Consider the following 26418-nt stretch of genomic DNA (forward strand, 5'->3'; position numbering starts at 1 on the left):
GTATCTGAGGTTTCCGAGGCAAAATCAATATTGAGATGTTTCCAACGGTTGACACAGACTTCCATTGCCAGCAGTGCTTATGTTAACTTACAATTGCTATGGAATACAATTGCGATACAATTGCTATGCAATTGAAATTGTACTTCCCTCTAGGGTCTTTCAGCGCACTTACCCCTGGTTATGGGTATGCACTTTGTTGTACGTCGCTCTGGATAAGAGCGTCTGCCAAATGCCAATAATGTAATGTAATGTAATGTAATGAATCTGGCAGCTGATTAGGCCTTTTCAGCTGCCTCAGTGTATTAATGGTTATTAGTGACATTAATATTGTTGTTTGCATTTCAGTGCAGATTTAACATTTTAACTTTTTACATTAGATGTTATTTAGCTGACACTTTTCACGTGGCGATCGTCCTGCTTGTAAAAATTTCAAGACCCACACTGTGAAATAAAATTAGCGCTTTTTCTTGTCAGCTACTGTAAGAGTTACGTAAAGGCGATGTTAACGTTAACTAAACTTTTGTGCACAATATCGAAAAGTATGCTTTCTACAATATGTACGCAAGAACAGAAAAGGGAGACGAGCCATAGGAACGAACTGGACAGCGTAAGGGGCCGTGAAGCGGGAAACAGCCTCTACTGCACATGTTGAGGTTAAGAGATTGCTAGGGTTTAATTAAATATAGAATCTCCGTCATTTTTTGTGATCAGAAGTGTTATTATGTGTAGCAGTTTCTGAACCAATGATTGTTTTGTTCCAGATGTTTTGAGAAAATATTTATTTACAGTTCTACGTTTTATTACACATTTTCACAATCTGCTGATCGTTAAACAAGTTTCTAAATTACATCTGGGAAGTTTTATTTTGCCTTCAAAATCTGATATTACCATAAACTGTATAAAGGTTATTCCCGATTCCTTTAATGCGTGCTCAACATGCGCAGTACAGACTTACTTCCGGGTCTACACAAGCTTTGGGTTCGCTGAAGGCGTGCTTGCCTGAAGTTAATATGCATGTCTGGGACGACCCCTCCGCAGTCGTGTGAACGCCCTTGACTGGCTGCCGCAGTTAGTGGGCGGGGCCACAGAGCTGCTGGGGTTTTCCGTAAAATTTCATAAGACTACAGACAGTATTTGTTCACAACTGAGATACTTCCTCATCGGATTGTGGTGCCCGTAGTTGGACAACCGTTCCATACCGTAGTAAAGGGATATAGCCACCGATATTTTGGATATTTGGTGTTTTATCACCAAGGGATTGATTGCGACTCATCACAATGATGGAGATCGAGTTGCCAAAAATGCACCAGAGTCAACAGGTAAATATCTTGCCCGAGCATGTCCTGTAGCCAACATAACGTAGCTAGCTATGTGTGTGACATTGATTGGAAATCGACTGTACAGGGTGAGTCGATGGCTAACTTCAGTGCCACGTAGCGAACGTTATAAATAATAAATGGTTATAATGAATAAGATGGTTTCAACGTGACTGATGATGCTTGGTAAAACGTTAGAGGCTGTATATTTGGTCAATAAGCTATGATGCTTCAAATGACTTAGGTTAGCCTACATCAGCTGACTTGCTAGCTAGCTAATGGTAGCGACCTGTCAATTTAGTTTGCTCACATTACATGTAATGTAGCAAACTGTACTATCAACTGTATGCCCATTGACGCCAATCAACTGTGTTAGCTTGTTAGAACTAGCTAGTTATCTAACACTAAATGGCTATATGACATGAACTCTGACTTTAAGTGACTTTAAATACTACGTTATCATGTTTAAACGATTATTTGAATACTGCATGGCTATTGTATGCAGACAAAAATATAGGGAGAATATCCAGTAATTGTATTTATTGTGGTAACTTGCTTCTAAAATACAAGTTTAAACAGTTGTAGCTAACTTACATGTTTAGCAGAGCTAGTTAGTAGGCGTTCCGAACACAATTTCCGATTCTGCGCCACTCAAGCTTTCACAGAAAAATCTGCTAAGTCATTGAAGTCTGCCTTGTGGGTCAGAGCCCACGACTGTTACACATTACATTTTAAATACGACGATTAAAAAAAACAACTAAAATCCAGTTGTTCTTTTTAGAATACGAGAAAGAATGTGAAAGATTAAAGATAAGTGGAAACTTTATTCCTTCCTTTCCTCTTTTAATGCTGGCGATGTGGTTTGCCGGCCGTCGGGAACCCCCTTGGCGCCGTCTGACCGCCCCATAGCGTGTGATCTCTGTAAAGATGGCATCAGTGAGGCTACCTTTGCTCCGTTCGGTGGTTGCACAACTGGCGTAGGCGGCCTCACTCAGGAATTTTGTTTGCCTTGCCATTATTGATGCTAATACGTTATCCATAGAATAAAGCGATTAGTCCCAACTGAACAACTAATCATTGTTCCAAATTCCTCTATGAAATGGAGTTGAGTACTGAAGTTCATCATCTTTAGGTTCTCGTGTATAACAAGCTTATTTTAATTGTTAGCTGAAGAGTACATTTAGGTCAAGATTAAAAAATAAGTCTTAAATGTAAGCCTACTTTTAGGAGCAGTCCTGTTTAAGAAATAATGAAAGTTGGTTCTCATGGTGAAAAAATAATGACGGCAAAGCAACACAGAAAGTGGCTGAAAGATTCTGGGTCATTTGAGTTTAGTCTGAAGTTGGCCTTTTACAGAGTTGATTGAGTTCCAGCTCAAGTACACAGGTTAAGGGGTGTTTTATCTGTCAGCATCGCCACCTTTTTCTAAGGTGAGATTAGCAGGTTTGTGTGGGCTGCTATGTGGAAGAGGAAGAATGTAGAACCGTAAGGCGTACAAACAGACTTGCTTTGAAATAATAGCCCTGTTGGAACCTGGCTATTTCAACCTGTCTTATGTCATGTAAGGCCTACCACATGTCTGTTATAAAACCCTACCATTACGAGAAGCAGACTTCTCAGTTACTGTCTCAATGCCTTTCAGTTAAACAGTATTTACTTGATTTGTTTTCTAGATTCTCCTTTTGGCAATGGTTACATGTTCTGAAATTGTGAAAATAATTTGCGGTTTTAGCAAAGGTGTGTATCTGCGTAAAAGACACAGAACAATGGCTGTTCTGTTTGGAATGTTAAAAGGAAGTGTTTGTATTTTAGCTGGCAGGAAGACTTGAAGCCTTATTATTTTTCATCTGCCCTTTTCCTTATTTACATGTTTCAGGTTGGGGCTGTGTTCAGAGATAACATGTACATTGGCAGGTATTCTGGGAAATGTTGCAGTGTTGAGTATAGGAGGAAAAAATGAGTTTAAGAATAAACAATGAACTTAAATTCGGGAAACTACACTTTTCTACATGTTTGTCTTAAGTTAACCTGTATGCTACAGCTCAAAAACTGTTAAGCATTTAGTCCACCCTTGACAAAGACAACATTTATACAGTAGGTTAGAATTGTGTATTTAAAATATTAGAAGCTAAGCCAATAATAAATCCTTACATGCGTTATATCACAGCCAAGTTCCAAGTAGGTTTAAGATATAAATCTAGTAATTGTAAACACCAAATTGGAAGGATGGGAGCATGGATGGGAGATCAAATTGGCAAGTACAATTTGAATTTGAACTAGGCCTACGGGGAGAGAAAATTGACATAGCACTTGCATTTTTTGGGGACAGAAATTGACATTGATTTGGAAAAAAAAGGCAGGAACTTTAGTAATGAAGTGAAGGCTGTGCATTCATAAATGACCCACAACTGAAAAAAGAGGGATTAAAAACAAGAAAGTTCACGTTTAGAGTTTATACCCTCTTACATCATCCTCTGCTGTAATGTAAGTGCAAGATGGGGTGACTTTAGGGAGGCTCCATGGATCAAAGATTTATTGGAGTGCACATAACCCTGTTTTAGAATGTGTGCCTTTATAATGAAAAAAACATAGCCTAAACAATAAAAATAATTTTTATTACTTTTACAAATCAGATTGCACTCTTTGAGGATCACGGTGTATTCAAGCGCAATTCAATTATTTGGACACAAACGCTCAGTATTCATGTCAAAACATGAAAACTTACATTTGTAAGCAAGTTTCTGAGTGCAGAAGAGAAAAAAAGGAAACTGAGAAAAAACCCAAGCTTATTACAAAATGGGCCACTTCACCTTTCAACTACCAATGAATAAGAGCTTAGCAGCACTAGATAACTTTTGAAAGTAATGTAATGTAATGTACCAAAGTAAAATTTTAATGGGAGATATTAATTTAGAAGATATAAAGTTATATTCCAGAAGGAGAGATGTCTTTTGGGCGGCACGGATGGCGCAGTGGGTGGCACTGCCGCCTCACAGCAAGGAGGTCCTGGGTTCGAATCCCCGTCGGCCGGGGCCTCTCTGTGTGGAGTTTGCATGTTCTCCCCGTGTCTGCGTGGGTTTCCTCCGGGTACTCCGGTTTCCTCCCACAGTCCAAAGACATGCAGGTTAGGCTGATTGGAGAGTCTAAATTGCCCATAGGTATGAGTGTGTGAGTGAATGGTGTGTGTGCCCTGCGATGGACTGGCGACCTGTCCAGGGTTTATTCCTGCCTTTCGCCCAATGTATGCTGGGATAGGCTCCAGCCCCCCTGTGACCCTGTTCAGGATAAGCGGGTTAAGATGATGGATGGATGGATGGATGGATGGAGATGTCTTTTCCTGAAATGTACCCAACCAGATTGCTATTTCTTTTTTTAAAATTTGGCATCTCCAATTCCACCCAAATTTGGAATTTGTGTATCTATTAGCATATACAATGGGCTCCAGAATTATTGGCACCCTTAAATAATAACTATTATTTCAATACATTTACCCTCATGTTTCAATGTTTTTTATTTAGAAAACCAAAGGTGCCAAAATTGACTTGAATTATTGTGAAGAAAGTCAAAGTTAAATTGGCAGAACTTTACTTTTATTTTACTTTAATTTAGTTAATCTCAGTCTACAGGGACTATTTTGTATCATCATTTCCTCAGTATAAAAATGAGGTAAAAAGCATGCAAAATCCCTTTGTCAACCATCAGCATGGGAAAAGTCAAAGAACTGTCAAATCAGAAGACACAGATGGTAATTGACCATCACAATACGGTAATGGGACAAAAACATACATGCATGACTAAACATACCACTTAACACTTGTGCAATAATAAAAATGTGTTAAACATATATGGTTGCAAACTTGCCAGGAAGAGGATGCAAGTTCATATTATCCCCACTGACAGGAAGGAAGATAAGGGTTTTACAATAAGTAACCCAGGGGTTTTACCAAAGGTGGATTGCATACAAGAAGAGTCACCTCATACATACTGTGAAATATGTGGGTCATTGATGCTTTGGAGATGTTTTGCTGCCAGTGGTCCCGGGACACTATTTCAGATCAATGGCACAATTAATTCAACAAAGTACCAGGAAATCTTGGCAGAAAATCTGGTTGCCCCTGCTAGTGTCCAGCAGGACAATGACTCCAAGCATGTATTAAAATCCATACTATAATGTAAAAACAACAATCAAATATCCAAACAAACAACAATATCCCAAAAATATCAATGATTCTGAAAAGTTGTACATGGAGGAATGGTCAAAAATCCCTCCACATGTGTTCTCCAACCTTATCACACATTATAGGAAAAGACTCATGGCTGTCTTCTTTGCCAGAGGTGCTTGTACAAAGTATTAAACCAGGGGTGCTAATAATTGTGGAACCAGTTTTTTGGGGGAAGAATTTTTTTTTTTTGAAAAATGGGTCATTAATAAAGCATACTACACATGTTGGAAAATAAAGCTGTCAATAACTGGCACTTTTTGTGAAAATGTATCAGGGGTATCCATAATTGTGGAGCCCACTGTACATATATAGCCCCTGCTGTTGGGCTCAGGAGAGTGAAGACAACCTGCGGTTCTCCTACAAACATGCAAGCGACTTATTTTCCACACTTTTTCTAGCTGCGCTCATGCATAGTGGGGGCTGTGGACACCCAATCATGGCCAGGCACAGCAGGAGTCCCTCGAGCAATGAACAATGTATCCCTACCGACTGTATCCCTCCCATATCCCATGCCACAGTTGGCACTGGTATGGATCGGATTCAGTCCAAGACCATGGTGTTCACTCAGCGTTTTTACACAGTGAGCTACCTAGCAGCCTCAGTTTGCCCTTTGACCTGCCCTTTCCAGATGTTTTGGAGTATGCCAGCCTCTGGCTCATATCCCAGATCTAGAAATGTGTCTGACTCATATCTAACCAAATGCCTGTGTTGACCCACTGTGGTGACACCAACCGCCAAGTCGACTAATATAGGATCTGACATGATGTGACCAACTGAGTGTGTGGCTAGAAGGAGCCATGTTCAGGAACTACAATTAAGGAGACAACCTGGAAACAGAACTTAGATTTTTGTTGTGTTTGTATTTCTAAAAAAATGTATTGTGTAGGGAAGGTCATTTTGACTTATTCCCAGTCCAGGCAGACAATACAGACGTTTAATCTGTACAGACGTGTCAGTTTACATGTAGCTTCTTCAGAATCAAAGTCTAGCAGCTGCCTTCACATTATGGCAGCATATTTTTAATGTGTTTCTGTATTTTTATTTCGTGCCTCAAAAATGTTTTCATCAACCGCTTGTGTTGATATTTTGACCACAGCTCTGTTGAAGTCATACCATCTGAAACAGATGCCTGAGGTGTCAGGAGATAATTGATGCTCTTTTTGAGCGAGAACAAACTTGTAGACAGGTCAGTGGTGTTATGATCATACTGATTATTTCTGACACTTAAGAAGTAGGAGGCACACCATTATAATCTACTCATGTGTGAACGGTTCCCAATGCAGAGAAAGTCTTCTCTGCTAGTTTTTCTTGCTCAGTGGACATTGAACTATGGAGTAGTCGTGTGCTGTTGACCATGGTGCCATTCTAGAGAATATTATAGTCACCCTTTTTTAATGTTACAAATTACAATCATAACATGTACTTTAAACAGGATCAGAAAATGTACAAATATGCATCTGAATCAAAAGGCATTCATCAAACATTTCTAATCCAAAGCGATTTACAAATGCATAAGCTCCTCAACAAGTGAAAAGCATCAAATCCATAATTGGCACAATATGCATGGAGAGTGGTTATTATTTAAAAGAACCAGAACAGAGCGTTAACGGGCTTGAACGTGCAGCTTGGGAGGGCGATGACCTGGGCTGACTGGTAGTTGGAGGGGCTTGATGGCACCACGAATGGCCACTGAAGGAACACATTTTCTAAGTTAATTTACTACCAACTTCAACTCATTTGCCATTCGGCTATGTAAGCCACTGGTGTTTACAGTCTTTGTTGCTTATGAAATTCCCATGAAATGGTACACTTCCTCAAGGTGGTTACTGCTTCTGCTTTGCATTGTCGCCTCAGTATCTACACCCATCAAGTGTGCATTCTAGCCAAGTGATGAATTCCCTTCAATAGAGGAAGTGTAATGCGTCTTACGTTCCTTACATAAATAACAAAATGTAGTCACATGCTGAATGGTTTCCTTGTGACTTTACTGGCAGGTTCTATGCAGTCTCTCAAACAGTTATGAAATGCTTCCCATTGTAATCAGGCGGTGTGGGTTGGGCATTGCCATAGGGATCAATGCCACTCCATTTATCTCTGGATATTCTTGATTTTATTGGCTTACCAGTAATTGACATTAGTGGACACTCTGGGATGTGATAAGGGTTTGATTGTGACTACCTCAAAGGCCAAAGGTCAGTGTCTTGATCACCTTGTTTACTGGTATCATGGGATCCTAAACAATGTTCTCACTATTGGTCCACATTTGTAGCAGCTACTGAATCACTACTATGCATCTCTGTTGCTCTGTCACCTCCCACCCCCCTTTCCCCCAAGCTCTCATTCACTTAAAGGAAGACTGTACCTCCAGTTATCTTTACCACCATTATACAATCTAAATGCCTGGAACAAATATCTGGGTTCCATTGCAGCAACTTTCAGGAATACCAGTTAATACTGATTACAGACTAAAAACGTCATTAGGTGACTGATCTCTCTCAGCATGTGAGGGACAGTTTTGTTTTGGCTGGCATGGTGCATGGTGCATACATGCTTTTTAAGACATCTATATAACAAAGACATAAAACTTTGGGGAAGTGTGTGGTAGGACATGTTAGGCTTGGAACGGTACAGTGATTTGGCTCAAGAGGTGTATGGAGTCCCATGCAACACCCATGCATGTATTGCTTTAATGCTTTGATATAGCAGGGTCATTCCATGAAAAATCAACCACAGGTGTGGGGGGTGACCACTCCAATCTTTGTGTAAATATTCCTTATACGCTCACTGAGCACTTTATTAGGTATTTATTAGACTTATTTTGCAGACTTCCTGGTCTTCTGCTCCCGTTGTGTGTTCAGTGATGCTCTTCTGCACACCACTGTTGTAATGTGTGGTTATTTGCATTACTGTCACCTTCCTGTCAGCTTTGACCAGTCTGGCCCAGTGAGTATATATTCAATTGAGAAAATGCAAAAAAAAAAGCATGGAAAAATCGGAAAATGTGTACTTGTGTACCAAGTGCCGCTTGGCTTAAAAAAAAAAAAGAAGAAGAAATATTTGATTGCTTACTAGATCAGCACATCTTGCTGTATGACTTGCATAATTCTGGGACTAGTAGATATTTTGGTTAAGAACAGCTACAAGGAAAATTCTTTGAAATAGTTAATTTACTCAGAAATGATGCAATCTCAAAGTCGGGTCTGGCCAGATAATAACCAAAAAGTGTTGCATATTCAACCAAGTACTAGTTGGTAATTTGGAAAGTTTCCAATCAAAATGAAACTTCAAAATGTATAATGGGCCTATGTATGTACAATGAATGAATTGCTACTGTTAAAGAGAGTTGTTACTGCTATGTCTTGGCATGTTTTTTTAAAATTATTTCATAGAGAACATTCACAACAAAACATACTTTCCTTCCTACATCAGTGCCACTTGGTGTCGTATCCAGACTTGAAATACAGTAGAACCTCTGAGATCTGAAACTCCGGCCAACCGACAGTTACTGTTTGACTATGACTATAATAAATAATCGAAATCGAAATAAACTTAAATAAAAAATTTTTTTTCCAAAAATTGGTGTATTTCAACGTCACTTTCAGAGTTCCGAAAATGTCAGGGTTCTGAACAACCTTCATTCCCAATGTGTTCGGTTCTCAGGTTCTACTGTACTAGTAAATATCTTGGTTAAGAACAGCCACAAGCAAAATTAAGTCATATAGATAATATATAAAAAAATTATACACTGCCAAAGTTGGGTCTGACCAGAAAATGACCAAAAAGTTTTGAATATCTAAGTAGATGGTTAGGTAGAAAGTGGGATGTAGTAAGCTATCGAAAATGTAAAATAAATAGTGAAGCGCCACAATTTAGAGTTTTTGAATGACCATAACTTTTTTCTGAGCAGTATTATGAAAATCTGAGTTGACATCTTCAGGTTTTTCCCCTGCTTTAATGGCAAAGAAATGAGGCTCTAAAATTGACACAAACCCCAATTTCCACTTGTTAAAGTTTTGGGAACTTTTTTTAAGAGCCAATAGCTCTAGAACGACAAATCCAACAAAGCAATATTTTTCTCTATCGGATATATAATTTACATTTACACAGTGCTCACCACCCACACCTCTAGTTGATTTTTCACAAATTGACCCAGCAGATGTAGCTTTGATAAGGCAACATTAGCTCAAGAACGGTTGTCTGGCAGTTGCTGGTTCGAAACCTGCCCTAGATGTGTTGCAGTGTCGCTAAGCTGTAGGTGTGTGGGTGTGGGTGAATGGGTGAATGAGCTTTACAAGATTTCCATTTTAATTTAAAAACTCAACTTGTGAATGCAATTAACTTATGAATATCTGCTTATATAAGTACACATATCATGTAATGAAATATTAAGTGTTTATATGGTTTAAAGCATTTTCGATCATGAAAAAACAGGTTTAAGCAGGTGGTTTTAATGTTGTGGCTGATCTGTGTAAATGCTATGAATTTAACATTTACCAGAGTTCAAAAGTGCACATGACCATATCCTGAATGAGAGAGCGATTTCTCAACAGGGAGCTTGGTCCTTAGCTCTGAAAGCTCTCGTGATGTGTAGACAGCTTCAGCTGTAGCTTTCTAGTCTTTTTAAGTCTGAATGTAGCTAGTTGAATAAGAAAGTTATTTATTAACTGACTGTAAAATGATCGCACCTTGCAATGTGACCATGAGGTCATAATTTGGCGTTTGTTTTGTATACTTCCTGCAGTTCATACAGCGGTAAACCAATCCACTGTGTTACCTGATTTGAACGAGTTAGGTTCTCTCATGTCACCGCTAAAACGACTGCTGTACTGAAACATTGAAGTTTAGAGGTTTAGCTGAGGACTAGTAGACCTTTTTGTTTAAAAATATTGATATGCTACCCACAGCTGGAACAAACTTCCTGCATATCTTAGAACCAAAACTCTAACCACTTTTAAAACTAAGCTAAAAACATTCATGTTCTGTGCCGTATATACTTAAATCTTTGCAGACTGCTTTAATTGTTCTTTTTCCTCTAACTTATTAAGATTGTTTTTAATTCTAATTTCCCTTAATCAAATTTTAAGTAATGTCTTATGTAAATTATAATTGGCTTAATGTTATTGAGAACTGCCTTAGCTCCTCTCCTGAAGAATGGGGTAGAATGTTGAGAGATTATATGTCTCATAATGTTTAGATAATAATTTACATGGCAGACTGACAAAATTGGATTCATTTGAAGTCTAGTATACCCTCATGGCCCCCACTATGCAGGGTTGGTGCCCTTCTGGCAACCAACCAAGTGTAAGCAAAAGTTGACGCTGTTCTGATGGCAGCTTAGCAACAGCACCAACATGCTCCAAAACCCCTGCCGAGCACGTAGCCAGCAAGGGAACACATTTCACCGGTGGAGACCACTTCCCTGTCTCAACGTTAACTGCAACCAGGAGCGATGAAAAGAACAATGAAAGAGAGCCTTGAAAAGCAGTCTGCAGTAATTAAATTTTCAGTGCGTGCTTTGTGGCGATGCTGCAATAGGACAGGGCTAGATCAAACAGAGTCTGTTTGTCTTGCTACCTGAGAGCTCCCTGTTGCTGGCCAGGCCCCTGCTCTTCTCTGATTGGAGTGAAATTTGAGCCTCGCGATTAATTACCATCTACCTCGGGGAGACCCAGGCTCGAAGGCAGAGGCTTATCGTTCAAGCGACTGTCAGCTTCTCTTCAGCCAGAGAACGGCAGCTGCTGCCGTCGCCGGTGTGCCTCGAACACAGCACTGAGCGAGGCTAACTGCAGAATGCTGCCTTTGTAAGTAACGGGTAGAGCTCTTTCAGCAGTGTTCTTTAGTAAGGGAAGTTTGGTGCTACAAAACGGGTGTGGTTTGGCCTCTGATGCGCGTGTTTGAAGGCTGTTAGGAAATCGCTGGAACTGGTCGCATCCAGAGCACTCTGTCGCGTCTTCTGCGCGGTCGGATCTTTAATGCTACAGGAAAGGGCGTTTTCCTTCTGAGTCCGACTACCGGTGCCGAGAAAGGAGAGAAGCGCATCTATTATTCACGTGACTCCTCCTGCGTTACAGTAACGGCGACACTTTCAGGGGCTGCGAAGCTCTGCAGCTTTTCAGAAGCGTATCTCCCCTTTTTCTCCTTCATCTCTTTCACTCTTTTCTTCATCTGTCTCTCTCTCACACTCTCTCTCTCTCTCATCCATTTCTGACCAGGTCTGTTTTAGGAATCCTGTCCGAGCTCACTGACCCTTGTTTCTCGGTGTCTTGCGCGCAGGATATGGATCTGATCGACATCCTGTGGAGGCAGGACATTGACCTGGGCGCGGGGCGGGAGGTCTTCGACTACAGCCACCGGCAGAAGGAGCACGAGTTGCAGAGGCAGCGCGAGCTGGAGGAGGAGAAAAGGCAACAGTTGCTAAGGGAGCAGGAGAAGGCTCTTCTGGCTCAGCTGCAGCTCGACGAGGAGACCGGGGAGTTCGTGCCACGCCCAGCCGTGAGCGCAGACCCGCTAACCTCCGCCACACCCCCTGAGGTCACACAGGTATGCATCCGTCACCGGTGCCAGGGACAAGCTCCCCGTAACCAAGTTACCGCACCTGCCGGCGTAATTACGAGCCGCAGGTGGCCGTGCAGTTCCGTGTGGGCGTTTGGCTTCCTCAATTTGGAGAACCGATCCCCGTAGCACCTGTCAGTTTTCAGTAGACTGTTTTGTTTTGTTAGTTTAGTTTTGTTTTCATGATACGGAAGCGTGTTTCTTTGATTGGAGCGCATGAGATTCGGGAAATTAACTGGCACCCTCATGCTTCCGCAGGTTGGTCTCTTCACAGAAGAAGAAGGGAACGCGCTCTCGTTTGACGAATGCATGCAGCTGCTGGCAGAAACCTTCCCGCTGGTTGATGCGATCGAGGTGAGAGTACGCAAAGGCCGACGCTTTCAATCACTGCATTTGCAAACCTTCAGCAGAGATTTGCATCCAGGGTGTTGCTCCTCCTCAAATTGCGCCACACCCTGAATCACACCTCGGCTGTTTCCCTTTCTCTCTCCCAGGCCACGGCTCCGTCTACAGACCCCTCCATCTCGCCTCCTGCCATGATGGCCCCCCACCAGCCAGCACTCCCCCCTGCCGCGCCCAAGACCTCGCAGGATATGGAGCAGGCTTGGATGGAGCTCCTCTCCATTCCTGAGTTACAGGTACGCACAATAGGCAAATTCATGCGACCGCGATTGGCGAGCAAAACCACCCCAAGAATGCGTGGCCGGCAGCTGCCAGACCGGGCGCACAAAAACACCTTTGTTCGAGAGATTTTAACAGGACGCCCTGGCAGCAGATGCGTTCTGCTAATTTGCCCCGATTGGGTTTCTGCAGTCTGCAGCTTTAAAGCACTGGAAGAGATACCTGCAAGGTGTGAATCGCCCATCTCCCTGAATCCTTTTACAGAGCAGAATGAGAGTGCGCCATTAAGGATCCGAGCCAGAAAATAAATAAATTAATAGCACAACGGATTCTTTACACTTCAAAATGGCCTTGTCCTTAAAGCCTGGGATGTTTCATTTCATGTGCAGTCAAGCCTCACAAAAATGGTCATTGTGACAGATACTACTTGTGCATGGTGTTAAAACGGCCTTCCTGAACAATTTCACAGACAATTTGAGACTCAAGAGGATCATATAAGAAATTATATCTTGCTGTTTCTGATCAGTCTCCAGATTGTAATACTTGGGAAGCCATTTTGTACTTTTCCCTTCATTTGTCATTTTGTCTGTAACATTGACATGGCAAATAAGGAAAACATTCATTTTTGGTTCTTATTCGCAACCGTTCAATAGTTATTATTACTTGCATTTTTTAGCTTTGTATTTATGTCTGCGAGAGGGATCAGGAATGTAAGAAGGTAACAATTTTTTGTCAGAAAGTAACAATTTTTCCTTGCCATAGTATTACCGTAAAGCGGCTGAAGAGTGTTAGTTAGTCTGTGGTGTTTACGCTCTTTGTTCTTGTTACCAGCAGTGCCTGAATATGCAGATGACGGATGTGCTGGAGCCCACCTTTAACGCTGCAAGTGCTCCCACCGAGATGCAAGATCCAAACTACAACTTCTACATGCCGGCCCTCACCGACATGGTGACCACCACTGCAGACCCGGTCTGCCCCTCAGGCTATCTCGGCACCTTCGAAGGGACCCTCTCCAACGCCATCCCCCCAGACAACCTCAATCAGATGACTCTGAAACCCTTAGACCTAAACGCCAGCTTTAACGCAGACGGCTTCTGCGACATGTTTTACCCAGGACTTGTGAACACAAAAGTGGATGGCAACGCCCTGCCAGCCAGCAGCGGCAGCACGGATCTCCCGCTGACCGAGCTGCAGAACGCCCCCCCGCTGAATACAATGGACATTCCCAAGTTTGCCCTGGGAGAGGGGTTTGAGAGCAGGAAGCCCGAGGTTATGGGCGAGTTTCCCGATTCGGATTCGGGCCTGTCGTTGGACGCAAGCCCCAACGCCAGCTCTCCCGAAAAGTCTGTTTCGGGAGACGGGTCTTTCGGGTACAGCGACTCGGAAATGGAGGAGATGGATAGCAACCCCGGCAGCGTGGACGCGGAGTCCGACTTCGCCGAGATGTTCTCGCCGTCCTTCCTCGGCGACGGCCATCAAGCACCCTCCTCCGTTGGCGCCCCGTGTCAGGAATCAAAGGTCAAGCATCCGAAGACCGAGCCAGCCGAGTGTGGTGGCCACGCCAAGCCCCCCTTCACGAAGGACAAGCACAAGAAGCGCTCAGAGACCCGCCTCTCGCGAGACGAGCAGCGGGCCAAAGCCCTCCAGATCCCCTTCACCGTCGACATGATCATCAACCTCCCCGTGGACGACTTCAACGAGATGATGTCGAAGCAACAGCTGAACGAGGCCCAGCTGGCCCTGGTGCGCGACATACGCCGGCGGGGCAAGAACAAGGTGGCAGCCCAGAACTGCCGCAAGCGCAAGATGGAGAACATCGTGGGCCTGGAGTATGAGCTGGACTCGCTGAAGGAGGAGAGGGAGCGTCTTCTGAAGGAGCGGACGGAAACCGGGAGCAGCCTGCGGGAGATGAAGCAGCAGCTCAACAGCCTGTACCTGGAGGTGTTCGGCCTTCTGCGGGATGAGGACGGCAAGCCCTACTCCCCCAGTGAGTACTCCCTCCAGCAGACCTCCGACGGCAGCGTCTTTCTGGTCCCCCGCGTGAAAAAGACACTGATCAAGAGCGACGGCAACTAGCACTTCTTCGCTTCACTTTATTTTGTACCGCGTTACCATTTAAAAACAAAAACAAAAAAAGTTCTATGCAAACAAAAATCCTTTGTAGCAGGAAGATTGCTTCAGCATTAGCCTAACAGCAGAACTATCATATAGTTTTTGCACTCTACTTTAGTATTCCAATGTCTTAATATTTTTAATATTTTAGACTGTGTTCTTTTGTACTGCTATATATTTTTCCCAAGATTCCTTTCTGGATATGGTTTGTAAATACATTTCTACCTTATTTGCTATTGAAATATGACAATTTACTGTATATACCACATTTGTAGTGTGCTCATAGTTTTTTGTTGCAAATCACGGTGTTGTTTCAAAAAGTCCGTTTTATAATTGATTTATGTTTTGATTTAATGGTCAGTTTCTGTTTTGATTTACTTCTTGTGCTTTATATAAAAATAAAGTGTTCATGTAGCCCTAACCCATTCTTTTGTCTTATTGGTTCCATTTTGAGAGCACACAGTAATGTTGAAATCAACATATATTCATTTCAGGTATTCTAGGTATCTGAAATATCTATGATATCCATAGAATTACCTCTATGGGAAATCATTACTGTATGATCACTCATTCTGTTTTACCAAAACATTTACCACCTGTTTTTCTGTGAAAAACTGCTTGTTACCTCCATTACTGACTGGTAGAATGGAGGTTGGACAATTTTCCCCATTCATTTGTTGCATTCTTCTAGTTGCAAAGTCTAGTTTTGAATTGTACAATGAAACGAACGACCAGGGAACACTGGGTGAAATGTCTTTCACTGGTGTGCCTTGAAAATGGAGAGTTGAAGCTTTAAAAAATACTTCAATTTGATGGTCTATCATTAAAAACTGTTGTTTATACAAATGCAATGACCAATGTTTTTATATTGCCTAAAGCTAACTGCATGCCCTTGGGGAGATATAAATCTAACCAATTTCAGAATAGGAGGTAGGCACAGCACTATTACACAATAGCTACCTCCTGCTTCAAGATGAATACCATGTGGATTATGCGTGAGTTTTTCAAGCTGCTTATCAATGCTTTTGTAAAAGCAAGGCACACTAATGTTCACAATTCAAGGCTCTTTCCAATGGCAAACATTACCTTTGAACACCAAGCCTATTCAGTGCCTTTGCCCCAGAGCCTTTTCAAAGAACCAAGCCTCCAGATATCATGAACTTCGCCTTACAAAACTGTACAAGTGAATGCATATGCTAGATTACTTACCCTCGCATCAGTCTTCCACTTGACCTGTCAAATTCTATTCTAGTGTGCTGCATTTTAATAGTTTCACATATCATGCATCCCTGGCTCATTAAATACAGTTAAATGGAGGAAATAATTTTTGTGGCTAGTTTTTTTTTTTTTTTTTCACTTAATGGTCACATGAACGCTCATGAGCATATGTCTCAACAGCAATGCTTTCCTGTTTAACCACCACCGAAAGAAACGAGAAACGAGCACAACCTTTTGTGGAGCAGAACTTTTTTGAAGAATCCACTTGAATCAGAAGAACAGAAGGCATGAAAGATGCATGCAATAAATCATTATAAAAAAAACTTCAGTGGAACAAAATAGGTACACCATCTTTTTGGGAAATATTTTATTAAATACCAACATGTCAGAAAACTTAAGGCTTGAAAGGTGTTCACATATAGATTACTATGAAAGCAGAGTAAAACCTCCATACAATTAGTTACATTTGTAGTTACACATTGCAGTAATATAAAAAATATATACATCGACTGTACCAATTTAGAGGACAAAATGGTGATACATGTTACTATTTTTTACAAATTGAGACACTAATAAAACAGCATTCCTGAGACCGATTCTTCTTGTGAGTCAGTAGTTGCCTTTATGAAAATTATGAATATGTCCACCTATGATTGAATGCCTACTCACACGGAGAGAAATACCACTTGGACCCTGAGAAAACAATATATCATTTGTGCAATGACACTCCTGAAAGGGCAATATAAAGCTTATTTATACTGTACTTTCTTGAATGGACTGTAACATACAGAGGTTCACAAGTAATAATAATAACAATAATAATCTATTTACAATGCGCAAAAATTTTATTTATATAAAATAGTATTTTCTTGATTGGTGCACAAAACACAAAACTATTAAAATTGTCAGGCATGCAATGAATGTTTTAATGAAATGCAACCATTTATGTAATAAATAAATAAATAAATAAATGTCAGTTGTGTAACTTACTGCCTTACCTTAAATTGTTCCTGCATAGCAGCAGCTCTAGAAGTCATGAGAAAACTTGAGTCCTCTTTAAAATGGTGGTCATACATTGAAAAGAAAACTGCAGTATACATGTAGTTCGTTTACACTTCAGATTAAAATTATGTCAATAAAAACGTATCGTCAAGGTCAAGGGAAGAATTTGAGCCAGTCTACAGTATGCATCAGTATATATTCTCCAAATGACTGTGGATATGATGGTTTTAGTGCGAGGGTCTCGCAAACCCTTTAACATACTGGGTTGGCCAAGTCTAAACCGTGTGAACATCAATTACTTTATTGTATATTCAGTGCATCCAAGTTAATGGGCATATTTGTGGAAAATTCTGAATGTTCTTATGAGTGCTTTGTGTACTTGTATACATTGTGGGGGAGGGGGAGCCTTACCCATCCAGAACTTTCGATGTTTACGTGTCATAATAGATTTTCAGCCATAAAGAAGACTGCTTCTTTTCCAATCTGTAAATCAAGCAAAGCAATTACTCTTACCTGGCTCTAAGTTACTGCTCCATCTTCTTAATTCTGGTAACTGTATGTTACTGTTTGAAAAAGACCTTGTACTCACTTCCCTTCCTCTTTTAGGTCTGAAACCTGATGACCTAGCGTGCATTTTCTGCCCAACTGTAGTAGCTATTACTCAACGGGACTCCAAAAATGTCCGGGAAAACTCGCTAGTCTTTCTTCGCTAGCGTCAGGAAGGGTACAGCTAGCCTGGAGAAGACTGCTACTGGCACAGACAAGCGCATGCCTTCCTCGCAGGTTTGGGATCTCCACGCTGCCTCCTCTGTTCTGTAACAACATGCTGACTGGACTGGTCCACTGTGCTGGGGCCTGGGTCTGAAGCTCTGTCTTAGCCATCTGGGTTCATCCCACACTGGCCTACTGAGGCCCAACTGCAGTGTCAAGTGGAGTTATTAATCCAGCATGTGTAACACTGCTTCTGGAAGATTTAAGAATTCCACACTAGGCCTAGCAGAAGCTCTGTTGCCAGGAATCAAAGGAAAAAAATTCAAAGGAAATAAAAATAACCGGAAAAACACACACACACAAAAATTCCGGTGGTTCATAATTGCAACAGGTACAACAGAATAATAACAAAAAAACCTCCTTCTGACCCAATGATGCACTATACTTCAGTCGGGAATTTACTAGACAACTTTATTAAATCTGGATTTCACTTGTCAAAATATTTAACAATCTAGAATTCTATTTATACATGTGTGGAATACATGCCCTTATATGAAGCCAAATACCATCTGAACTGCTTTGACTCAGGTTTAGTCAAGTGTTACACTAATCAAAATGATCACACATAACACTTAAAACACAAATTAGGATTCACTTGATATTGAAAAACACAATCATTTACTAAATAGCTTGTTATTTAAAAAGAATAGATGGTCATCTTACAATGCATCTGCTGACCTTTTTTCTCATGTGTTGATACGGAACTCAATTTCAATTTATAAGTAACATAAAGATGCATAGTCATGCAAAACTAACAACAATCTCCAAAACAACAACAAAAAACACCTCAATTCAAGAACTGGCTACACATGTTCAGTTAAAAGGAGTTCCTTGTTTTTTTATTCCTGATACCACTAACACAATATACATGGGCAATTCTTTTTTTGATGCAAAAAAATGAAAGAGAAAGGGGAGGGGGGAATCTACAAACAGAGACCTCAGGAATGTACATCTAACAGATACCGTTTCTTTACTCGGTAGCTACACTTGCACTCTGTAGCTAGTGGATACAGTCCTTATCCGGCCTCCTGTTTAAGCTGCGGTAACTTTTTTTCTGACTAGGGCTCCTGGCTCCTTCAGTGTTCCTCTATATGCCCTCAGACGACTGCCTCAAAAAGTAACCTGCAGCTTTCCTGACCACTCCTCAGCTCACATCCCCTCCTGCTAAGAACTGTAGCCTGTTGAATGGATACAGGATAAAACAAATTATTATTCTACGTTCACAAACTCTTATTCTGCACAATGAAGAAATGCAGAGGGCTACTTACCAAATCAATAAAAGAAAACAACTAATATCGTCGGGATCCGTAGCCACCCCCGCTTCCACCAGTAGAGCCATAGCCACCTGAGAAACAAAAGGTTGTGATATGTTTCACGAAGCAATCAGTCAGTCAGGCAGTTCAAATGTGCCCAGTTCGGAGAAGGCATTTACCACCGTAGGGTCCACCCGAGTTCCTCCCACCAAAGCTGTTTCCCTTCATGGGGCCGTAGTTTGACTGCTGTCCGCCATAGTTCCCAAAGTCGTTGTAGTTTCCTCCACCACCACCACCACCGCCACCACCAAAGTTCCCTTCAAACAGTCAGAAAAAAGTTCCGAAATAACACTGGCTCCAAGACCTCATAGGCTTTCATTTTCATACATTTTCAGTAGTTATGACTTATACCACTGAGCAGGATGAAATAAGAGTTGAAGGGTACCTCCAAAGTTTCCCCCATCGTTGTAGTTATCATATCCTCCAAACCCTCCGCCCTGGTTTCCATACCCAGGGCCACCACCTCCTCCATACCCACCACGACCTCCTCCATAGCCAGGCCCCCCTCCATAGTTCCCTAAAAGTTGGCAAAATAAAACATAGTTTTTATGGTCAAAAAGACCACTGAAAATAACTGGATGGTGACTTTATGAAGTTAAACTACCATTCTCAGTTAACAGTACGGGCAAATAAAAACAGTAAAAACAGTAAAAACTGTGACTTGTGTGAAAAATAAGTGAAATAAAAAGCAATAGCATTGTATGCTGTATACTGGTTTACATTTGCTTTATTACAGGAGCCCAATACCTTAAAGATTGATCAAATTAGGATGAGATGCCATAAAGTTGGGTAACCAATTTTGACTATTGGCACAGAGTCCCAGGCAAAACTGTTTGTAAATTATTTTAGAAACTTGCATTGTCCACATGACTGAAGTAGCCAGCCCTATTTTAATCATGTGGAATGCTCTCGATCTCTATCACTTTGTTACATGGAACACGTCTTTCTTGAAGGGGCAGGTTGCAACTGACTATTTAGTAACTATTTGTATCACCTCTGTTGTCTGAAGAAGGAAACTATTTCTTTAGAGGTATACAACAACTGAGCTTGAGTACCTCTTAGAATGTTCATGTTGGTCTCCTTAGAAAGAGACTAAAATCATGAATCTGTTCATGATATTATAGTGCTCAGTCCTGCTTCTAACAAAATAAGGGAACTTTAATAAGTAGATTGCCAGTTCAGATAAGTCAGTTCTGCTTCTCCAAGTTTTCAGCTTCCAGTTCTGCTCTCTGAGTGCAAGATTCCCCCCCCCCCTTTTTTTTTGTTTGTTTTAAACACATAAAATGCGGGCCTTCCTCGAGTAGGATGGCGATTCACACTGACACTTACAGGGAGTGAAGATAGTGGAGTTTGCTGAGTCTTGGATCCTGCCTTAAAGCTACTTTCCATCAATGATTTCAGGAAGATTTATCTGCCTCCTGGTCTTTGGAACTTTCATTTCAGTTTTGTGGGGCTGTTGTGGGAGAACAACAGCTGGGGTTTGGCACTTTCTTTCATTATTTTCTTTTGTGACTGGTACTTGTCGTATGTCTGTAAACTTCATAGTTTTAAGGTAGTGAACCTGTCTCTAGATTTGATGTGGCTCTGTGTTACTTAATACAGTTCTTAATTTTACTCTGCTTGTGAGTTGTACATATTGAAAAAGGTTGATCCAAGAGGATCTATCAAAGATGCCTATCAAATAATTTGGCAATTGAATTGGTATCTTTGATAATAATGAATAAATTAAATCAAATAAATGTATGTTGGATAAGTGAAGGGTTTTAACAGTTGATGCGCTTGTGTTTGGTATTCACAGTGCCGAACGTTAAGCGAGGTGTTGGCTGTTAAAACTGCTGGATTTGGAAATTGACCAGATTTCACCTTAAACTTCACTTCCCCGACAATATGATCAGAGCCAGTGTCCAGAGTCCAGTCACTACACTAATTTTGCGATTCTATGGTTGTTCAGTCATCTCAGTCTGTTTTAACATTTAGGTCAAAAATAAAGACTTATGTAAAGCAGGCAAAGACATACCATCTCCACCAAATCCATTGTAGCCACCACCACCATCACCATAACCTCCTCTGCCACCTCCATATCCACCTGCCGGCAAATGTTTTGGTAAAAATATTTTTATATGCACGTCAGTGGAAGCCTTTCACACGAAGAATGCAATCAAACGACTCCTACCGGAAAAGTTGCCTCCGCGGCCAAAGTTTCCGCCACCAAAATTCCCGCCTCTGCCCATGAAGTTTCCCGAACCTCCACCCCGATCTGTGAAAAACAGAAATGTACACCCATGCAACTGGCCCACATCACGTGCTCCCACATCCTGAAGGGGAAATTATAAACAACTTGGTATTTTGGGAAAACAAATACTTTTCACCAACAGTGCATCATAGATGGTCTTACAGTCATGTCTATTGAGAAATCTTTTGGCTCCAAGTCCTTCCATCATTTTTATGGCTTAGTACAGAGTGTATGATAGTTATTTTCCCAGGGTCCTGGCCACATTCATAATCAGGCATCCTCAATCTGGTCATCTGATCCCTCCAAGTTTAGCTAGCTAAATAAGTCCCACCTCTCCTCAGAATCAGATTGGTTGTGTATTCTTTGCAAAACAGGAACCCTGCAACACCCAACACCCATACTCCACAAATGTCTTTGCGGCTGGAGGTGGGGCCCACTTCATTGTAAAGTTATTTGAGATTCACACTAAGTACATTGTAAATAAAAATTCATTATCATTGCCATCCAACAGAACTGTGATTGTCATCAGTATGACCACTACGCTGATTTTATTGCCAGGTTTTGTGTACATTTCACACCCTTTTGCGAAACTAAGAAAACTGGACAATCCTGTTTTCTTTTTGTTTTTTAAGCCAGAAAATCAATCAAGCAAAAGACTGTTGTCTACTTACTCCTCTGATTGGACGCTGCCTGCATTTCCTGTTTTGACAGCGCTTTCCTGACCTCGCAGTTATGAGAGTTTATTGTGTGGTATTTCTGAGCTGTAGCAAGGAGACAAGACAAATGCATTTTGAAACTAAATGGAAAGTGAGAGAAAGGCTTGTTGTCTTAACACCGACATGAAAAGATAACAGATGACTAACAGGGATTTTTTTTTGTCATGCATTTCTTCTGAAGCAAATCAAAGCAAAACAAAGATTCATAATCCTGATTTCACATCACAACGGTGTGTCAGGGTATTTGATAATGCCTACCGACGATTTTGTCCACTGTGTCATGATCGTCAAAAGTGACAAAACAAAATCCCCTCTTCTTCCCAGTTTGGCGTTCCTCCATCACTTCGATGCTTTCAATCTTCCCATAGATCTGAAAATACTCTCTCAGGTGGTACTCCTCTGTGTCTTCCTTAATCCCACCCACAAATATCTTTTTTACTGTCAGGTGGGCTCCTGGTTTAGAGGAATCCTAAAGAAGGAAATACAAGCACAGACCCTTCATCTGCCAAACCTGGACAATCGAATGCAGCATTCACAAGAAAACTGGAATGCTATCCACAATTTATATAATAGTATCCAAATGTTTTTTATTTCTGTCATAGTCTAAAACAGGGCTTCAATAACTTCCTTGCCAAGCTTTCCATTCCCCAGTACGTCAATCATTTACATTTACATTTTTGTCATTTGGCAGACGCTTTTAAACCAAAGCGAAAGTGCATAGGTTCTACCACAAGTCAAAGCATCACATCCATAACTAGGAAAATACACATGGAATGCTGTTCTAAACATATAGTCGTCATCATAAGTGCAATTAGACAAGGAGGATAGGGATATCAGAAAGGGGGGGGCGGAGGAAATCAGGAGGGAGGACTAAGGTAGAGTTTGAAAAGGTGTGTTTTGAGTCTGCGTCAAAATAGGGGGAGGGATTCTGCTGTCCTGACAGTGGTAGGCAAGTCATTCCACCACTGAGGAACAAGAACGGAAAACAGGCGTGAACGTGCAGCTCGACCACCAGGTGCACGTAGAGAGGGAACCATAAGGCGACCAGAGCTGCAGAGTGGTCTAGCTGGGGAGTAGGGAGTGATCAAGGATTGTATGTAAGGTGGGGCAGTCCCCTTAGCAGCCTGAAATGCCAACACTAGGGCCTTGAATCAGATGCGTGCGGCAATAGGAAGCCAGTGGAGGCCAATGAGAAGCGGGGTGACATGAGCCGACCTGGGCTGACTGGTGATCAGGCGGGCTGCAGCATTCTGGACCAGCTGAGGTTATGAAAACACAGGCTTAAATTCTTAAAACCTTTAAATCCATGTACTTACATTAACACAACATAGGTTGGGCAAACTTGACATTTTAAAATAGGGGTGTGTAAGACGGGGATATTTTGAGTGGTATTATCTTCAGATCAGACCTATCAGACCTATACACCAACAAGACCCCTCCGCTCCGCCACTTCGTGCCGTCTGGCGCCTCCCCCTCGCCACACCTGCACTTCACCCTCATGACTGCTGTCTGTCCTGGTCCCACGGTGGTGGAATGACCTCTCGGTGGATTTCAGAACGGCAGAGTCTCTGACCTCCTTCAAGCGCAGACTGAAGACTCATCTCTTCAGGCTATACCTTTCCCTCCCTAACTCCACCATGATTAGCCTTAGACTGTAATTACATTACGTGGCTTTTAGATGCCATTACATGGCACTTATGTATAGATATTGTTGTTTTTTATTGACTGTTGTTTTGTTGTATTCAGGGTATTCTAGCTGCCAACTGTGGTATGCTAGTTTGGCAGTTGACTGTACTCTTCGAGGGTTCTGATTTTCTGTATGTTTACACTAGGACTCAGGTCCTCTTAGCACTCATACTTGTGTTTGATTTGCACTTCATTGTACGTCGCTCGGGATAAGAGCGTCTGCTAAATGCCATGTAATGAAATGTAAAGATCACAGTGAATGTGAATGCTTCCAGTAGCAACTATATCAACCATACCTAATTTGTTAGAGGGCGTTACATGGCAACGTTGTTAACTGCCAATGCTAAGCAATATCTGCATATTTCTTTATGGCTGTAAGGGAATTCTTTTTTGTGTGAGCTATTGTCAGTTTTGAAAGTGCTTAATTATTTATTACATTTCCAGACTTAGAAAAAGAAACATGGAAGTGTTTTCCCAATGGCCATTGGAACAGATGCAGAACTGTGAAGGGGCTCACCTCTCTGGAAACAGCCCTTTTGGGCTCCACGACACGCCCGTCCACCTTATGAGGGCGGGCCGTCATAGCAGCATCCACCTCCGACACGCAGGAATACGTCACGAAACCAAATCCTCGTGAGCGTTTATTCGCTGGGTCCCGCATGACCTTCACCACAGTCAACAGTTATTTGTAAAACGAGTAACGCTAGTCCACATTTTTCCCCCTCTACACTGTTTCAAAGTAGCTCATCTGACAGTTATATATACACCTTATAAATTATGTACTATCTTAACAAAACCACACTGCATTTAATTCTAATTAACACAATCAATGTAGTGTCATGGGAAACTGCAAAGCTTTAGAGGACATACACACCACACAATCGGTGAGCTTTCCCCATTGCTCAAAGTGGCTTCTCAGACTCTCATCTGTCGTTTCAAAGCTCAGGCCCCCGATGAATAGTTTCCGGAGCTGCTCAGGCTCCTTCGTGTCATGGCTCTGTTGACATCAAGAATAAGAAATGGGGTCCGTGACTATAGAAATAGGTGCAAGCATTATAAAGACCGTTCCAAAATTATAATTTTGAGTCCAGGAAGAAGCAGCCTAACAGCCTTTTTGTTATTCGGGATTAAAAGGCGAACACAGCTGGTTTTGATGTAGGCTACCATTTCATTTAACGTTAAGCAGCTCAACTTAGCGTGAAAAGTAACGTGTACGCTAGGCTATCATCATTCCGCTCGTAACATTAGACCACCCCTTTCCGAACGTTGCATGGAAAACAAATGTTTTACAGAAAAACAGCAAGCAAACTGTCTTTCGTTTCTTGTTTCATCCGTAATAAACTACAACAGCCATACACCGTTATATCTATAAGCCATCGGCTAAATGAACACTGCTTTCCCCTTGAGTACAATACCATATGCAACAGTGCGACAAGGTTGGTGACAGATTCCAGATGTTTCAGATAATATCGACACAGTGCATTTTCTTCAAAAGGCAAACATCAAAGTAAAATTAGATGCGCTCAATGCAGACGTTGTATACGTTAGTCCTTCTAGTAATTCTCCGTGAAACGACAAGAATAACATTCGAGGCGCCTAGAAAATTCCCTTCTAAAGGAACTCCTCCACACGCCATTTTAGGTTGCTTTCCTAACATGCCTCCATATTGTAGGCTAAACTCTGCTAAAGCGCAGAGTGGAATTGACGGAATTTCAGACATATTCCACATTTCCATAACGTAGCTCACTGAAAGTCGTATCAGACCATGAAGGTGGTCGGTTTTTTAGAGAGAGGGAAAAATTATAGAATTTTACAGCTCTTTGGCAAACGTCACTGTAGCTAGCGATTAGATACAATTGCTAGCTGTCAATGGATAACGTTAGGTTTTTACGTCGCTACAGATGCCGGTTCCGACCGGAGACGTACGACTGAGGCAGACTGGAGCTGAATGACAAGTCTGGTATCATTTATGAGCTCTATTATTTACCGATTCAGTATTTTATCTTTAAATGTTACACAACAATAACTTCACAACCACACCAGTTCAAGTTATATAAATGCATGCATACGCTACTCATACTGAAATTACACTAATAATATCATCACCTCCATTTTGCGGCGCACTATTTTCTCCTCAGCTGTAAACGGAAGAAGGAAGTGCAATCTGCCACGTGATGGAAATACCAGCCCTGAGCTGCAATGTTAGGTAACTAGCTAGCTACTGTAATTGACTCAAGGCTCAATATTGAAGCAAATTTGATCATGCTACAGCAATTCTCACCTTCATTTTTCAGCATCTGTCTTTGCATACTTTCATCAAACCAACTTCAGAAGTAATTAATGTCTGTAACAATTTGTTACGAATAAACACACAGAAATAGGCTATTGATAAAATCATAGTTTAGAGAAAATGTAACAATGTAACAAACCACAATGATAAGTAAGCTAGTACCACTCATTGGCATTTGAATATTCTCAGAATTATTGTTTTGTATGACAGATAGGCTATCTGTGGCCTGTATAACTTGACATATTTGTCAGAAATTACATTCAGTTACCAGCAGCAGCGATAATCAATATCACCACCACCACCATCATCATCATCGTGAACCATATGTTTTTGAAGGAAATTAAAAACCAGGTTTTTCTCATTCA

General features: G+C 41.4%; 2 protein-coding genes across 6 annotated transcripts; one reads left to right on the top strand and one right to left on the bottom strand.

The window, feature by feature from the left end:
- The first annotated feature begins 1120 nt into the window (after nucleotides 1–1120).
- On the top strand, nucleotides 1121–15245 carry nfe2l2a (nfe2 like bZIP transcription factor 2a). Of its 2 annotated transcripts, none has more exons than XM_061235248.1 (5): nucleotides 1121–1319; nucleotides 11813–12079; nucleotides 12350–12445; nucleotides 12586–12729; nucleotides 13544–15245. In XM_061235248.1, exons 1-5 carry the CDS (start codon nucleotides 1278–1280, stop codon nucleotides 14786–14788), a joined length of 1794 nt encoding a protein of 597 aa, XP_061091232.1. In that variant the 5' UTR covers nucleotides 1121–1277; the 3' UTR covers nucleotides 14789–15245. The 2 variants fall into 2 exon arrangements, with proteins under 2 accessions (XP_061091232.1, XP_061091233.1); XM_061235249.1 differs by having other exon boundaries at nucleotides 13547–15245.
- Nucleotides 15246–16394: 1149 nt separating this feature from the next.
- hnrnpa3 (heterogeneous nuclear ribonucleoprotein A3) lies at nucleotides 16395–25906 on the bottom strand. Of its 4 annotated transcripts, none has more exons than XR_009708302.1 (12): nucleotides 25870–25906; nucleotides 24638–24760; nucleotides 24281–24427; nucleotides 22336–22546; nucleotides 22033–22122; nucleotides 21302–21385; nucleotides 21146–21214; nucleotides 19514–19645; nucleotides 19248–19385; nucleotides 19084–19160; nucleotides 17634–18993; nucleotides 16395–17527 (listed from the first exon to the last, which is right to left on the bottom strand). XR_009708302.1 is itself a non-coding variant. In XM_061235352.1 (11 exons), the coding sequence occupies exons 1-10, from the start codon at nucleotides 25873–25875 to the stop codon at nucleotides 19105–19107; spliced, it is 1056 nt and encodes a 351-aa protein (XP_061091336.1). In that variant the 5' UTR covers nucleotides 25876–25906; the 3' UTR covers nucleotides 16395–17527; nucleotides 19084–19104. The 4 variants fall into 4 exon arrangements, 2 of the variants coding, with proteins under 2 accessions (XP_061091336.1, XP_061091335.1); XR_009708303.1 differs by having other exon boundaries at nucleotides 16395–16735; nucleotides 17041–18993; XM_061235352.1 differs by lacking the exon at nucleotides 17634–18993.
- Between the last annotated feature and the right edge of the window lie 512 nt (nucleotides 25907–26418).

This window comes from Conger conger, chromosome 3 (assembly GCF_963514075.1).
Source record: "Conger conger chromosome 3, fConCon1.1, whole genome shotgun sequence".
Classification (NCBI taxonomy): domain Eukaryota; kingdom Metazoa; phylum Chordata; class Actinopteri; order Anguilliformes; family Congridae; genus Conger; species Conger conger.

Coding starts and splice junctions, on each gene's coding strand:
- nfe2l2a (XM_061235248.1), top strand. CDS start 1,278: ATGATGGAGATCGAGTTGCCAAAAATGCACCAGAGTCAACAG. Junction 12,080..12,349: donor CACCCCCTGAGGTCACACAG/GTATGCATCCGT, acceptor ATGCTTCCGCAG/GTTGGTCTCTTCACAGAAGA. Junction 12,730..13,543: donor TCTCCATTCCTGAGTTACAG/GTACGCACAATA, acceptor TCTTGTTACCAG/CAGTGCCTGAATATGCAGAT.
- hnrnpa3 (XM_061235352.1), bottom strand. Junction 21,215..21,301: donor CCGCGGAGGCAACTTTTCCG/GTAGGAGTCGTT, acceptor ATTTGCCGGCAG/GTGGATATGGAGGTGGCAGA. Junction 19,161..19,247: donor CTCGGGTGGACCCTACGGTG/GTAAATGCCTTC, acceptor TTTGTTTCTCAG/GTGGCTATGGCTCTACTGGT.